General features: G+C 37.6%; 1 protein-coding gene across 5 annotated transcripts in view; it reads left to right on the top strand.

Annotated features, from left to right (window-relative positions):
- Positions 1-15,048, top strand: part of LOC117307319 (protein polybromo-1-like) — a 66,686-nt gene extending 51,638 nt beyond the window's left edge. For 2 of the 5 annotated variants that reach the window (XM_033792037.1, XM_033792036.1), the window contains 8 exons: positions 296-359; positions 1,115-1,210; positions 2,154-2,305; positions 4,557-4,820; positions 9,370-9,462; positions 10,063-10,177; positions 12,226-12,450; positions 13,003-15,048. In XM_033792037.1, coding sequence (XP_033647928.1) covers positions 296-359; positions 1,115-1,210; positions 2,154-2,305; positions 4,557-4,820; positions 9,370-9,462; positions 10,063-10,177; positions 12,226-12,450; positions 13,003-13,051 — 1,058 coding nt within the window. In that variant the 3' untranslated portion in view covers positions 13,052-15,048. The remainder of the gene's footprint in view (positions 1-295; positions 360-1,114; positions 1,211-2,153; positions 2,306-4,556; positions 4,821-9,369; positions 9,463-10,062; positions 10,178-12,225; positions 12,451-13,002) is intronic. The other 3 variants (XM_033792039.1, XM_033792041.1, XM_033792040.1) reach the window with 3 other exon arrangements.
- Positions 15,049-15,385: the final 337 nt, after the last annotated feature.

The following is a 15,385-nucleotide window of genomic DNA, read 5'->3' as shown; positions in this document are numbered from 1 at the left end:
CTTTCACTAATATCTCGCCAACTTCGACTACCGATTGAGCTCAAATTTTCACAGGTTTGTTATTTTATGCATATGTTGAGATACACCAACTGTGAAGACTAGTCTTTAACAATTACCAATAGTGTCCACTGGCTTTAAACATTAATTCAAATCAATTGTTTTTTTATTTGAAACTGAAGCTGCTCACTTTCTTGAGGTTTGTAATTTAGGAGGTCTTGATGGGAACTTATGTTAAACTGTCTTTCACAAAATAAGATTAATTATGCAACTTGTGATTTATATTTTATTTACACAGGTGATCCAGCTGAACCCACATATCCATGCTATTGGAAAAGTTGTGTCCGGTATCGCAAAAATCAGTAAGTTGGAATCATTTCAACTAAAGATAGTTTACTTAAATTCTGTTAACCGTTTGTCAGGAAACTCTGAAACCATTTGACCAGTGTTGTTCAGAGATCTTGTGTGCTGTTCTGGTTTGTCTGTTTGTTTTCCTGATGTTCCCTCTACCTTCTGTTGATTTGTTTCTGTTTTCTTCTTTTCATGCGCTTTGAGCACCTTGTTAGGTGGATACATGCGCAATATAAATTTTCATTATTATTATTATTATTATGAGGATGACAAGCGCGCCATTCTGCACGCGCGTTTAATATGAAATACACGTTTGAGGTTTTTTTTTATTGAACGCTCACGCGATGCTGTTTGTTCAACTTACAAAATGCCCGCACAAACACACGCTGTGAGATGGCTGTTTTGTCAACTTAGAAAATGGCCGCCTGCGGGCATACCGGGGCGCGTATATAGGCCAGTGCGCCCTCTAGTTCTTATATAGAACTCTATGTTAGACACATACTTTGAGTCTTCTAGTTCCTGTCTTGGTCCCTGACTTCTAAGTTGTATACCTACATGGAAAGTGAAAACTAATTTATTTGACAGGACTCAGAGAATTATTAGTGTTATAATAATCTAATATCCATGACTGTCAGTGTTCTTAGAGTCATGGTTAACGTGATCTAGCTAATAACGGCCTCATGGTGAAAGCCATTGCTTGAAGATAAAACAGAAGTATTACCATAAAAAGCTTGATCATTTTGTTGTGTGTGTTACATACATGTAGACCATTTCCAGCGTTGTCTCGCCTGATACGACATTGTAAAGAGGTGCATATGAAGTCAGCAACAGGCAAATACATCTATCCACAGAACCTGAGCAGGTAAATAATTTCAGTCTCTGAGGACACAGACAAATGTGTTTGTTTTAGTACTTCATAAAACTTTCAATTTCTTATCATGAAACAGATCACATACTGATCAATGAACTGGAAATCTAGCATTGATTTTTGACATCAGACACAATGCTTGCATGCTTTGTTTAATGATTTGGGAACTATTTCAACTAACTTGTATATCTGTACATGTAGTACATCAAGTTGTTCTCATTGTTCAATATTTTGTGCCCATAAGTTAAAATATTTGCTTCATCCTTATTGATCAATATGAAAGTTCATAAGTGTAATATCAAACTATCTTCCAGCTAACTTTTCTACCTCAAAGATATTATCTCAGCATTAATATCAATATTTATCTTCAAGTACGCGCTAATCCTCCAATCAGATTCGCAGAATGGAGTGGTGATAAAAACCTATATTGCACGGCTAATATCACTACCTGCGTCTTGTGTGGTCTATGGTCACGCTCCAAGTTTGCTTGAAGATAAATACGTTATCACACGCGCGCTCTTGGAAAAGCCTCCCTAGGAGTAGGTGGCAACGGCCTCTGGAAAAAAATAATTGTAGCCCACACCTTGAAGTGGCCTTCAGGCCTTGTGTGTCAGGCGACTTGCATAAAAATTAAAAAAAAAAATACCAATTAGGAGGCAGCCAAGCTGACTAGAGCAGTGCTAATTTCAATGTCCATCATATTGGCTTGTCTTGCTGTTAATCACAATGAGTTTGGTGATTGTAGCGGTCAGTAGTGTAGGCTTGTGAAGCCTACAGCCTGATTGAGCCATCCAATGTACACTTTTTATTTCTCATCAAATGCTCTCTAGTTTTGTGTTCTTGATGTGTTGTCTTAATTTGACCCTATGCCTAAGTGGTTAAAATGTTTTATTTGACTGTACATGTATTTATATTAGTTTGTTATTTTGTTATACAGGAATTACTTTTCCCGCTTTGCTGTCCATGGGAATGGGGATGGAAGTGGCAACACACCAGGTGGGCGTGCTATCATGGGTATTGTTGGTCCTCCCACTCCAGTTGGGATGGCTACACAACAGCTTACACATTCATCTCACGCAGGCATGCAAGGTGGGTGCATTGTGGATTGGTTGTTGCCATGGCTGCCAGGTCAGGGTTTAATGTCTTGGGGGTTGTACAGACTTATCTTTCTACAATAAGGGAATCTTTTAAAAATCTTTTTTTTTGAAATTTTATTGCCACCTAAAACTCAATTGGAGACTTGTTTGCTGCAAGCTTTCATTTCTTTTCAATTCATATGAAAACATCTTTTTTTATGCATAAAAAAAGTTCACCATCTGCTACTCTTTCGATTTCCTTCCATATGCATTTTTCCTTTAAAATAGTTCCTTCTTTTTTTTCAATATCTTTGGTGAGTGACTTTTTGATAGAAGTGCTTACATAAATTTTGGAAGCCAACATGGAAGTATGTATGGTAACTTTGGCTGAACTGAAATATGAAAGGTTCTCCTGGAATGTCAGACAACTCATCCACTGCACCATTGCCACACCTAACTGTAGCAGCAGCTGCCTATGGATAACACATTATTGGTTCCATAATCCCTTTTTGAGTTGCGCTCCTCACCTCTAATAATCTTAACCACTAATCCTAACCACTTTCCCACAAGCAAGTATTCAGTATTTATTTTTTTCTGCAGCAGCATGCCTTTATGTCATTATGTTTGAATTGTTAAATGTGTAACTTGTGAAAAATGAGGTTGTTTTATACATAATTTAATTTTTTCAGCTCATCAACTAATCTCTTGGTGTTTGGCTTCTCAATAATGCCATTGAAAGAAACGGCACAAAGTGTTCTGCAAATGGCCTCTTGTTTTGGGGCAAAATGCAGTTGTTTACTGCTGTTATGAGGCTAAAATAATGGTGCCTTCACTTTTTGTAGCTGAAATGATTTGTGGAAAGCATTTTATACACATTAATAAACTGCATCTCGTAGGAGTATCAGGTTGAAGTAGCTGTTGAATTTTTGCAATTTCACTTGAAATGCGCTTAAATGCACCGTGTCTGTTTTGTCTTGCGAGCTACTGTACCGTCTTCTATATGTGGTGTTTACATTTAATCTTGAATTATTTGTTTTTTGTTTTGGTAAGTTTGGTTCTGTTTTGTATGTGAGGTTAACTTTTAACAATTAATTAATTGTCCTTGGTTTTTTACTTATTAAAATTTTTGTTTTGTGTTGCTTGACGTGGTTAACAGTTTGCAACTCTAAATTTACTTTTGTGAACTACAATGAGCAAACTAACTAAACTTTTAAAGTCATCGGACCGTATTGATATAACTATATCTATATAGAGTTGCTTCTCTCTTTGCTATTAACCTTGTAAGGAAAGGATTCTTTAAACAAAATCATGCCTCTGTGCAGGATTGTTTTTGAAATTAAGAAATTTAGTTTTGTTTTGAGAGGATCATTGTCAAAATAAAACCATGACTACTATCAAGTAGAGACATGTTACGATTTCCCAAAACTCCCATCCCTTCATGCACCCAAGATGATATCCACCAATTGCACCAATTAATGGGTTTATACATTAAATAAGAATACCCCCCCCAACCAAAAACACAAAAAAGAGGGGGGGTGAAACAGTAAATTTTCTTTTTGCTACTTAATGCTTGCGCCCCAGATGAAAGTGTCTGGTTACTCAACTGCAAAAAATTACCCGGACTTATCTTGTTGTCTTTTTTCACCATGACATGCCTGTATACCCTACTAGGCCTTGAGCCATGGCAGACTTTGGACCATTGATGAATAAATTATAGCATCCCACCAAGCTCTCAGAATTCTTGTTTGTCACACCATGGCAAGACAAAGGGTCTGGGGTCATGGATTGCACAAAATTTGAGCCCAAATTCCAGAACTCTTTGTTCTTCTTTGTATGTGTGTGCATGTACAGTGCATGATGTAATAATTACTCAACTGACTGCAACCAAATGAGGACATTCTGAACTACTCTGAAACATATACATGTCCACTGTAATTCAGTTTGAAAACAAAATCATGTGTTTCAATATGTCATCTAGCGCCAAAAGGTTAAAAAAAAATGGATGAGGCTTGATGAAAGTCATTGTAAAAACTGGTTTATTTTACAATGTGAAAACTCTAAAGTTGAATATTGGAAGTATTCAATAGCTAGAACATTTGGATACATTTGATACATACCAAAGGTGCACACTTTAGAAGACTGATAGATTGCATGAATCAATGTAGTGATTGTAGTATAAGTGTATTGCATGAATATTTCATTTGAATGTTTGATAACATTGCATCCTTGTCAGTGTATTTGGTTTACCCCTTCCATCCTTCCAGGCATGGCTATGCAGCCGATGCTCGATATGCACGCCTTCCCGTATTCCAACAGTCACATGATAGGGGGTCATCCTAATGGCATGCAAGGGATGATCCCCATGGCCCAACCAGCTGGTATGCAGCATGGCATGCAAATGCACATGCAGCAGCAGCAGCAGCAGCAGCAACAACAGCAGCTGCAGCAGCAGCAACAACAGCAGCTGCAGCAGCAGTCTGGTTTGGGTTATCATCCCCAACAGCATGTGATGCATGTACAGCAACAAGGTGAGATGATAAGCATGCCATTGATTTTGTATCAAAGCTGGCTTATTATTACATTGTCTGCAACAATCATCCATGGTTTGTACTCACTCATAGCTTGGCATTTGTCGGGCAACTATTTGTTTATAGACACTGGACACTATTGGTAATTGTCAAAGACCAGTCTTCTCACTCGGTGTATCTCAACACATGCATAAATACATACTTGTGAAAATTTGAGCTCAATCGGTCATCGAAGTTGCGAGATAATAATGAAAGAAAAAACACCCTTGTCACACAAAAGTTGTGTGCTTTCAGATGCTTGATTTCAAGACCTCACATTCTAAATCTTAGGTCTTGAAATCAAATTCGTGGAAATTTACTTCTTTCTCAAAAACTACCCTTCTTCAGAGGGAGTCGCTTTTCACAATATTTATACTATCGACCTCTCCACATTACTCGTTACCAAATAAGGTTTTATGCTATAATTATTTTGAGTAACTATCAATAGTGTCCACTGCCTTTAAAGCAAATGTAACTTAAGTGTTTCATTTTCCTTTTATTTATTTATTTTTACGTACAATTTTAGTTTTGGGATTATTTTCTTGTTTATTTTTTTGTGTTTTCACAATTTGTGTATTTCTTTGGACTGGTTGCTTCTTTGTATGCGTGTTTGTCTTAAGTAGTTATTCTTTATTGAGGCAAATTTGGGTTGAAAATATATTTATAATATACATATTCATAAAACAAAAAAAAACCTTTGTCAACAACTTTGAAAGAGTAACTATCTTGTTTGAATTGTCAAAACATTTCTTTCCGACCATCTTCTGAGATTACTCAACCAACATTGACATTGCATTGATGCATTTATTTAAGACAAAACGACATCATATGCTATTGGAAAAATCCTCTGGATTTGAAAATAACATTTGCACGTGTTCTTGGCAACCCTTATTGAATTAGTACAAATATTAGTTTGTATGTTATTTCATACATCTACTACATAGTCACGTCTCTAGAAGTTAATCATATTGTACTGAGCCTTGATCAACATCAAGATGGCACCAGAACAATAACATGATTACGTCATCGAGTATCAAATTACATTAAATCAAACTTTAACATTTGAAGAAGAAAACATCTTATGAACCTCAAAATTCAATTCAATGTATTCATTAAAAGCTATACATCTGTGGAAAGGTTTTTCAAAACGTAACTCCATTTGTCTTGAGGTTAAAAACTATTAAAGTCTGCATTGTTTGAGAGTCAGAGATTTCAAACTGGGTTAAAACAAATCTGTCATTCAGTGATTCCCAAGTTAAAACTCGCTCATTTTGATAGATAGATAGATAGATAGATAGATACGTTTATTCAATGTTGCAAGTAGTGTACAATATGGTCAAAATCATTGTAAATAACAAAGAGATTTAAAGTTGAAACTTTAAACAAAATGCAACATCTAGGTCCGGGGAGAAGCACAGCTTTTGTTCCCCAGCCTATGAACAGCCAGACCAAAAAACAGACAGACATTAAAAATACAGGACAAAACTAACAGGTTATGACTGTTATATGCAAGCAAACTCTTCTCTGCGCATTAACTTCAAAATGACAAGTTTTGCATTGCAGAAGAGCCTGGTAGATCCTAGATGCTACCAGCTGAAATGAAATGCATTCATTGTTTATCAAATCAGTCAAAGGAGAGTTGTTCCTTTCAAATCAGTCACAAAGGAGAGTTGTTCCTTTCAAATCAGTCACCAAGGAGAGTTGTTCCTTTTAAATCAGTCACCAAGGAGAGTTGTTCCTTTTAAATCAGTCACCAAGGAGAGTTGTTCCTTTCGAATCAGTCACCAAGGAGAGTTGTTCCTTTCAAATCAGTCACCAAGGAGAGTTGTTCCTTTCATATCAGTCACCAAGGAGAGTTGTTCCTTTCAAATCAGTCACCAAGGAGAGTTGTTCCTTTTAAATCAGTCACCAAGGAGAGTTGTTCCTTTTAAATCAGTCACCAAGGAGAGTTGTTCCTTTCAAATCAGTCACCAAGGAGAGTTGTTCCTTTCGAATCAGTCACCAAGGAGAGTTGTTCCTTTCAAATCAGTCACCAAGGAGAGTTGTTCCTTTCAAATCAGTCACCAAGGAGAGTTGTTCCTTTTAAATCAGTCAAAGGAGAGTTGTTCCTTTCAAATCAGTCAAAGGAGAGTTGTTCCTTTCAAATCAGTCACCAAGGAGAGTTGTTCCTTTTAAATCAGTCAAAGGAGAGTTGTTCCTTTCAAATCAGTCAAAGGAGAGTTGTTCCTTTCAAATCAGTCAAAGGAGAGTTGTTCCTTTCAAATCAGTCACCAAGGAGAGTTGTTCCTTTCAAATCAGTCACCAAGGAGAGTTGTTCCTTTCAAATCAGTCACCAAGGAGAGTTGTTCCTTTCAAATCAGTCACCAAGGAGAGTTGTTCCTTTCAAATCAGTCACCAAGGAGAGTTGTTCCTTTCAAATCAGTCACCAAGGAGAGTTGTTCCTTTCAAATCAGTCACCAAGGAGAGTTGTTCCTTTTAAATCAGTCACCAAGGAGAGTTGTTCCTTTTAAATCAGTCACCAAGGAGAGTTGTTCCTTTCAAATCAGTCACCAAGGAGAGTTGTTCCTTTCGAATCAGTCACCAAGGAGAGTTGTTCCTTTCAAATCAGTCACCAAGGAGAGTTGTTCCTTTTAAATCAGTCAAAGGAGAGTTGTTCCTTTCAAATCAGTCAAAGGAGAGTTGTTCCTTTCAAATCAGTCACCAAGGAGAGTTGTTCCTTTTAAATCAGTCAAAGGAGAGTTGTTCCTTTCAAATCAGTCACCAAGGAGAGTTGTTCCTTTCAAATCAGTCAAAGGAGAGTTGTTCCTTTCAAATCAGTCACCAAGGAGAGTTGTTCCTTTCAAATCAGTCACCAAGGAGAGTTGTTCCTTTCAAATCAGTCACCAAGGAGAGTTGTTCCTTTCAAATCAGTCACCAAGGAGAGTTGTTCCTTTTAAATCAGTCACCAAGGAGAGTTTTTCCTTTCAATCATACTTACAGTTGCTTCCCACATTGTACTGTAAACTTGGGTGTGATCCCTAGTTACACGGCAGCTAACGGTTGTATGGCACCTCAGAACAAACGTATTGAGAAATGATCGCCAACATAGGGATATATAAAAGCAAATTCTAAAATGGTCGTTCATTCCTATCTGCACCTTTTGAGAAACTTGTTATATGGAATGCGCAAAACAATAAAAAACAGTTGTGCATGAGGTTAGGGTTTTTGAATAAGTTGTTGAATAGATATGTAACCTTTTATGTGACCAATTAGAGCACCAGACTCAAGCTCTGGTGTTTCTGAGCAGCAGAGTGTTGGTTCGAGTCCTGGTTATTTCTGAGCAGCAGAGTGTTGGTTCGAGTCCTGGTTATTTCTGAGCAGCAGATTGTTGGTTTGAGTCCTGGTTATTTCTGAGCAGCAGAGTGTTGGTTCGAGTCCTGGTTATTTCTGAGCAGCAGAGTGTTGGTTCGAGTCCTGGTTATTTCTGAGCAGCAGAGTGTTGGTTCGAGTCCTGGTTATTTCTGAGCAGCAGAGTGTTGGTTCGAGTCCTGGTTATTTCTGAGCAGCAGAGTGTTGGTTCGAGTCCTGGTTATTTCTGAGCAGCAGAGTGTTGGTTCGAGTCCTGGTTATTTCTGAGCAGCAGAGTGTTGGTTCGAGTCCTGGTTATTTCTGAGCAGCAGAGTGTTGGTTCGAGTCCTGGTTATGACAATTTTTATCCTTTGTTTGGGACTAGGCGTAGACAACTTAAGTTGTGACTAATTTGTTAATTCTCAAGATGCACTGAGGCATTGTGTGCCGCAAACTCATTATATTTAAATCCAAGTTGAAAGGATTAAAGGATTGGGTCACTGATGTTAGATTGTGTTTTGTAAGTAAATTTATTTGCCGTGAATAGTCACGAGTGACACAATTGGTTCACCAAACGGGTAGTAGCGACAGTTGTTTTAGTAGTTGTGGCAGCACGACTAACCAAGTAGTTGAAAAATGGTAGTTGTGACTCTACTAATTATTTAGTAGTCGCGACACTTGTCCCACTAGTCACCCAGGCCAAGATGGGACATTAATTTGTAGGTCCTGTTTACTAGGATTGGAAGTGCACGTAAAATAAACCAAAAACACTTATCATGAATGAGTAGGGACTAACCTTAGTGTTTCTGGTTCACACATCTGATTCACAAAGCAAGTTCACTTATGAGACATCCTTGGCTTCATTATCAGAAATTTATAGCAATAATATAATTTACTAAGTCAGATTTTCAGAAACAAAGCTTAAAATGTTCAGGCAACCAAGTTTTGTGCATTTCTTTGTCAAGACACAGATTAGGAGTTTGCTCTTTTTAAAGTTTGCTAACAATAGGTAAGTATTTAAAGTTTGATCAGTCATACCCAGATTTGAGTATTGTTGCACAAAGTCGTGTGTTGTCACTGTGGCTGACTGCTTGCCTTCCCAAAGTGAAGATTTAGGTTTTGCTGTTTTTGAACGAGCCCAGAAAGAAAGAAAACATGTATGATTTGTGTTCTTTTCTCCAAGGTGTGATGGGTCAGGGACAAATGATGTCACCTATGAGTCAACAGATGATTGCTCCTAGCTCTCATGGTGCCCCCAGTCCTGCCTTAAACCAAGGTAAACGGTCAACAACAACATTGCTTGCAGAATATAGTGTCATGTAATTGCGTTAGGTAACCACCGACGCCATTTGTGTTTTTTATGGGTCTTGATCCGGGTTGTTTATTATGTCTTCACCTGGATTCCTATAACACAACGCATTTGCCATTTTTGTAACACTGATGCAGTTTTGTTGCAATTGACCATCGTTTAGAAAGCTTGTGTAAAACAAGCTTTAACATCTTTGACTCAAAAGACTTTAACTCTAATGCCACTGGCTACATCAAAATAAATAAAAAATATGCATCCGGGATTAAGAATATTATTTGGTTCTACCCATACATCAATGTGTTTTAAGCACTGTATACTTCATACTTTCCAAATTCCAGTAAAAGAAATCCACAGGATATTACTCTCAACTGAAGTTCAAACCCACAACTTTTGTCATTCTAGAGCAAGTGTCACTCCTAGACCCCCCAAGATTGTCATCAGGGATTAAGATGATTTTTTTGGGGTGATACCCATACAGTCGGTACTTTCCCATGTCTTAATAAGAAGAAACTAGTTCCTAGTTATGACTATTATTGATCTGAACAATTGATGTTTTGTTATTGTCAGGCAATACTTACAGTCAAGGGTCCTCAATGCATCAGTCAATGGTACCTCCTCAGCCACTGTTTGTACCTCCACCACCAAAGACCCAACGTCTGCTCCACTCAGAGGCTTATGTCAGGTAGGTGGCATATCAGTCATAGTAATATGATTACTGCGACGCGAGATCAGACTCTAAGGACAAATGTATTGACGGCAAGGACAGAAAACAAATGTCTCTCCTATTGACCCCTTGCACGCGCGTCACACACGGCGTCTGGTGCCGCGCTCACCATGTTGGTGGGTAAGTTAGGTTTACGTGTATCAACGACGCGTCGCCTAAAATGCGCACTTCACTGCATAACGCACAGCATACTCTATGCATATAGTTATAAATAAAAACGCACAGTGAAATTGCCCACCAGTATGGCGCATTCAAGATTTGTCTGATGATGACGTCAGGTCAAATGGGTCAGTACATGTATGTTGAATGTGTATAAGGAAGAGGAGACTGTATCTCATAGAGTCATATTGTCAGTGAGTGGAGTACAAAGGAAGACATGACAAGTTGGCCAAGGTGATTCATTGGGATCTGTGCAAGAAATGGGGTGTCCAAGTGACTGCAAAATAGTACAACCATGTTCAGGGTAAAGTTGCAGAGACCTACCAGGTCAAGATCCTCTGGGACTTTAACATTCAGACGGATCATGTTATAGAACATAGGCGTCCGGAGGTTGTACTTGTTAACAGTCTGATTTGTCATCAGACGAGTGTTCTCTGCTAATCAAATAATGGAAAATTCCAATCAGTAACAAGGCTTAATCTGTGTATAGTTATTAAAGATCGCAACTAAAATAGTGACCATACTTCTCAGGGTAACAATGGTCTGTGCAGTGTACACAATACACATTTGATTCAATACAAGTACGTACAGTACATATTCATTGTACATAACATGCATACAATGAAAGGAACGCTGTAGTATGATAAACATACAATACAACGTTGAACTATGGCCGCAGCCCAAACAGCTTCGCTCTGGAGTGCATTTTGGCGACCCCAACCAGAAACATTGGTTATCGGTTGAGCGTTTTCGTGTGTTCGGTTGAGCGCGGTGACGATGCAGTTCAGACCAAACGGTAACTGACTAGTTGAGTTGGTTGGGCTTTGGTTGGGGTCGCCAAAACGCACTCCTGATTAACAAGAAAAGTGGCACAAATTGAAAGTTCAGGTTGAATTACAGTTTAAACTGTCCTGAAGAGTTCTTTTATTTTGGTTGAGGAAAATCTTTATGCATTTTATATAGAAACTTTCATATTCTTAGATCATCAAACATAAGAGCTCATTAGAACCCAATCTGTTGAAATGTTCCAAGCTTCAAACGCATTGCATTGCAACCAACTGCATTGCTAGATGGACCTGATCAGCTGTTAAAGCCATTGGACACATTCTGAACAGAACAAAAATTAAAAGTTCACAGATTTACAAATAACTTACAGGGTTTACAGAAGGTAATGGTGAAAGACTTCTCTTGAAATATTATTCCATGAAATGCTTTACTTTTTGAGAAAACATTAAAACAATTATCAATTCTCGATATTAAGAATAACAGATTTATTTTAAACACATGTCATGACACGGCGAAACGTGCGGAAACAAGGGTAGGTTTTCCCGTTATTTTCTCCCGACTCCCATGACCGATTGAGCCTAAATTTTCACAGGTTTGTTATTTTATATATAAGTTGTGATACATGAAGTGTGGGCCTTTGGACAATACTGTTTACTGATGTTGTGTGATTGCTTTAAAAAAGTGTAATGTACTGATTGGATACTGAAACTGTTTTGTGATAAACTTGTTATGACAATTGTCAGAAGATCTTTGTGTGTACTTATCAGATAAGCACAATACCTGACAGTCGACTCCCGTTAATACGAGGTCCGCCGGACTGGCCCGTTTTCCTCGTATTATCCGAACCTCGTTACATCCGATCGCGGTAATATTCATTGAACTATGCACAAAGTGCATGACATAATGGCCGCACATGTACACAGATGCATGGCGGAGCTGCAATGGACTACTGTGTGCATAGAGTAGCATGTGATGTACTGCACAAACATCACAAAATTAGGCTAATAAAACTGTTTTATTTAAGTTAGTTTAGTTTGCTGTTATTTTGGTGATTATTTCAGATACATTGAGGGTCTAAGCAGTAACACTCTGAATGTTAGTGATTGGCAACGTAATCTGACTGTACGTCCTGAAGATGTTACCATTACTCCAGAACAACGAGCTCGGTTACCCTTTAGATGGCTGGCCAACAAACCAAGTAGAGAGAGTGAAACGGTTAAAGCACTATGGAAACTACGCGATCTTATGTTACATGATTCACTCAGAATAGCCAAGGTTCATGACATGTAAGTTGACTTTAAATATCATATGGTATATGCTGGCCAGAATAATGATTGGTAATGTGGTGCTCATTATGTAAACGCTCTTGTACCCTTCAAGTAAGTAGGGTATTTGTACGTCAACTGAGTTGCATATGCTATAGAAATCACACTTTGACATTGCAATGATAGTCTTGAAACGTGAATTGGCAATAGTTCTTATTTGTTATTTTTCCATTTGTTGTTTGTAAGTGTCGGTAATCAGACGGTTTTGCAGTTAATGATTTTGGTCAAAATGGCCAAGCTTGCTTTACATGTTACTGTATAAGCTGACCAGAAGGTAGCCACAAAGAACTATGCAGACAGATCAATGTGGCTAATATTCTGAAAACTATGGTACAACGTTGGCAAGGTGTTTTCAAGTTATATATCAATCCCATCTGGTTCTCATGGATAATAGTCAATCCAACTTCAATATTTTCTACTAGATATGGCAATTGATACAGCAACATCATGTCTTGTACGCAATTGGATGCTGGTCTTTTGTAACTTGATTTGAATTGTGCATTTTATTTTCAGAGACATCAAAGAAGAAGACAAGCCGGAGGTCATTGTTATAGAGACTTAGAGTTTAAACAGGAAGCCAACAAGTTTCCAGATATTACTTCTGCCTTTACATAAATGAATAGTTAGGATAGTATTTGTTTTGACCTGCTTTATATAGCGCTGTTGGCCAAGGTTCATGATATGGTTCGATTATAAACATACATGTAGTTGTCTCAAACAGTCATTTCAAACTGGCACACCATATCATTGATGTTTTATTGTTTCATTGCTTTTTAGAAGAGCCTACTGTTTAAAGCAATGCATTTTAAAATGTGGATAACTTGAAGCTGAATGAGTCTGAAATAAGTCAAATTTTGCAATGCTGAAAAGCAATACTCCATAACTTATTACTTTATCAATATGAAGAGTAAATTTGCCGAAGACTGCTAAAAAGGTCTTACACATTAATGCTTCAAATTCATGCTGGAACCTTGGTTTTGAGTTTCATTTTGTCGACATTTAGATTTGATGAAAAACAAGGATTCTCTAGGTATTCATATCAGGTCCTGTTGGGATGATGGAGAGAGGTATTTGGGCACATTTTAGACATAGTCTGAGTACCATAGAGACACAGAATCATCTTCAGCCGATGAAGTGACAGCTTTATTTCATATATTAATGTTTGGTAGTTAATTCCTTTATTATTTAAGATGTTGAATACTTTGATCTGCCGATCTTTGCACTGATTGTAAATGAAACATTGAGTTACGGTATCTCCGTTTTTGGATCGTCATAATTTGATGGGTGTTTTGTCAAGTTATACAAATAATAACTCTACTGAATTTCCCACAAATATTGATGTTAGGATGTCTAAAGAAGAAGTATGTTTGTAGAAGTATGTCAAAAATAATTTTTACTGTTATTCTTATTATCATTTCCATTTTACTTCCATGTTTTAGATAGTAAGATTTTGTTAATTTAAATTTTTAAACAATTATGGTACAGCAATTAGTAGACATCTAATTATAAAATGTTCAAGAATGTAAAACTTCATTTATTAAGAACTGACCCCCAGTTTTCCCAGGTTGTAAGTACACAAAGTCCTAATGTTTTAATACAAATAATAACAACCTAGAAAAAACAAACAGCATTTCAGATTAATAGCTGAAACCACTTTTACATGAGTGCCAAAATTCACGACTACAAGCTCTGTGGCACTGTACTCAACACAAAATGAGGAAAATAATAAAATCCTCAAAGATAACATTAACTTATGAAATGCATTTTTAAAATTAAGTATTCATATGTTTAAAGACAAGAAATTCATGATAACCACGATAAAAATAAACCAGTAAAACCAGTATACCGTCGAGCATAATTGGAACGAAACGATAATTTGTCCTGTCAAAGAATCTAATTACAACCAAACACCATATTAAAGCCATTTTGAAATATGACATGTATTGGTTTGACATATTATAATTGCACTGATTGGTTTGAGTAAATCAGTCAGTACACATCCTAACCAAACACTGTTTGCCATATCTCACAAAGACTAATTGATATTAACAGCAAGATTAGTTTAAAGTTAATGATTCGAAGAGATCTGATATAAGTTGGCCAGGTCGTTAGTTCACAGAAGTTGTATCAACACTTTTACTGAAATGTTGTGTTACCATATCCAACAGTTCTGGAACAAGATGCATAAAGTGGAATGATATTCTCTCATGCAGTGATCTTACTGGCTTGTATGTAACCCAGTGCTAGATCATGCAAGCCCTTTAATATAAAGTATCCTGATTGTGAACATAGCTACTAGTATGGCTATTGCAGTGATCTAGTCTGGATGTTACAAGATAATACCAGAAGCTCGATGGCAACTACATTCCAGCAAGTCCCCTTGCTAGTACATTCCTTACAAATCTAATTCTTGAACTCATTATGTAAAGATACCAGGGTCTCACTGCACTAGCTTTCTGTTAGGAGACTTCTGCCGTTTAATCCTTATTGTATAATTCTAATACTGTATATTATTATTGTCGATGCAAACTGAGTGGAAATAAACTGAACTAAACTTAACCTAAGCTCTCATCTTGATTCATTATGTCTAACTACTAAGACTTTTGGCCGTTATGCTGATTTTCTGTTTGTTTGTCACACACAGTAAGCATGATGCCTTGGTAAGCATGGCTTGGTAAGCATGGCTCGGTAAGCATGGCTCGGTAAGCATGGATCGGTAAACATGGCTCGGTAAGCATGGCTCGGTAAGCATGGCTCGGTAAGCATGGCTCGGTAACCATGGCTCGGTAACCATGGCTCGGTAAGCATGGCTCGGTAAGCATGGCTCGGTAAGCATGGCTCGGTAAGCATGGCTCGGTAAGCATGGACTCCCCGTCGGAGCACTGCTGGCAGCCCC

The sequence above is a fragment of the Asterias rubens genome, chromosome 2 (assembly GCF_902459465.1).
Source record: "Asterias rubens chromosome 2, eAstRub1.3, whole genome shotgun sequence".
In the NCBI taxonomy this organism is placed as follows: domain Eukaryota; kingdom Metazoa; phylum Echinodermata; class Asteroidea; order Forcipulatida; family Asteriidae; genus Asterias; species Asterias rubens.
This window is presented reverse-complemented; position numbering and strand designations above follow the sequence as displayed.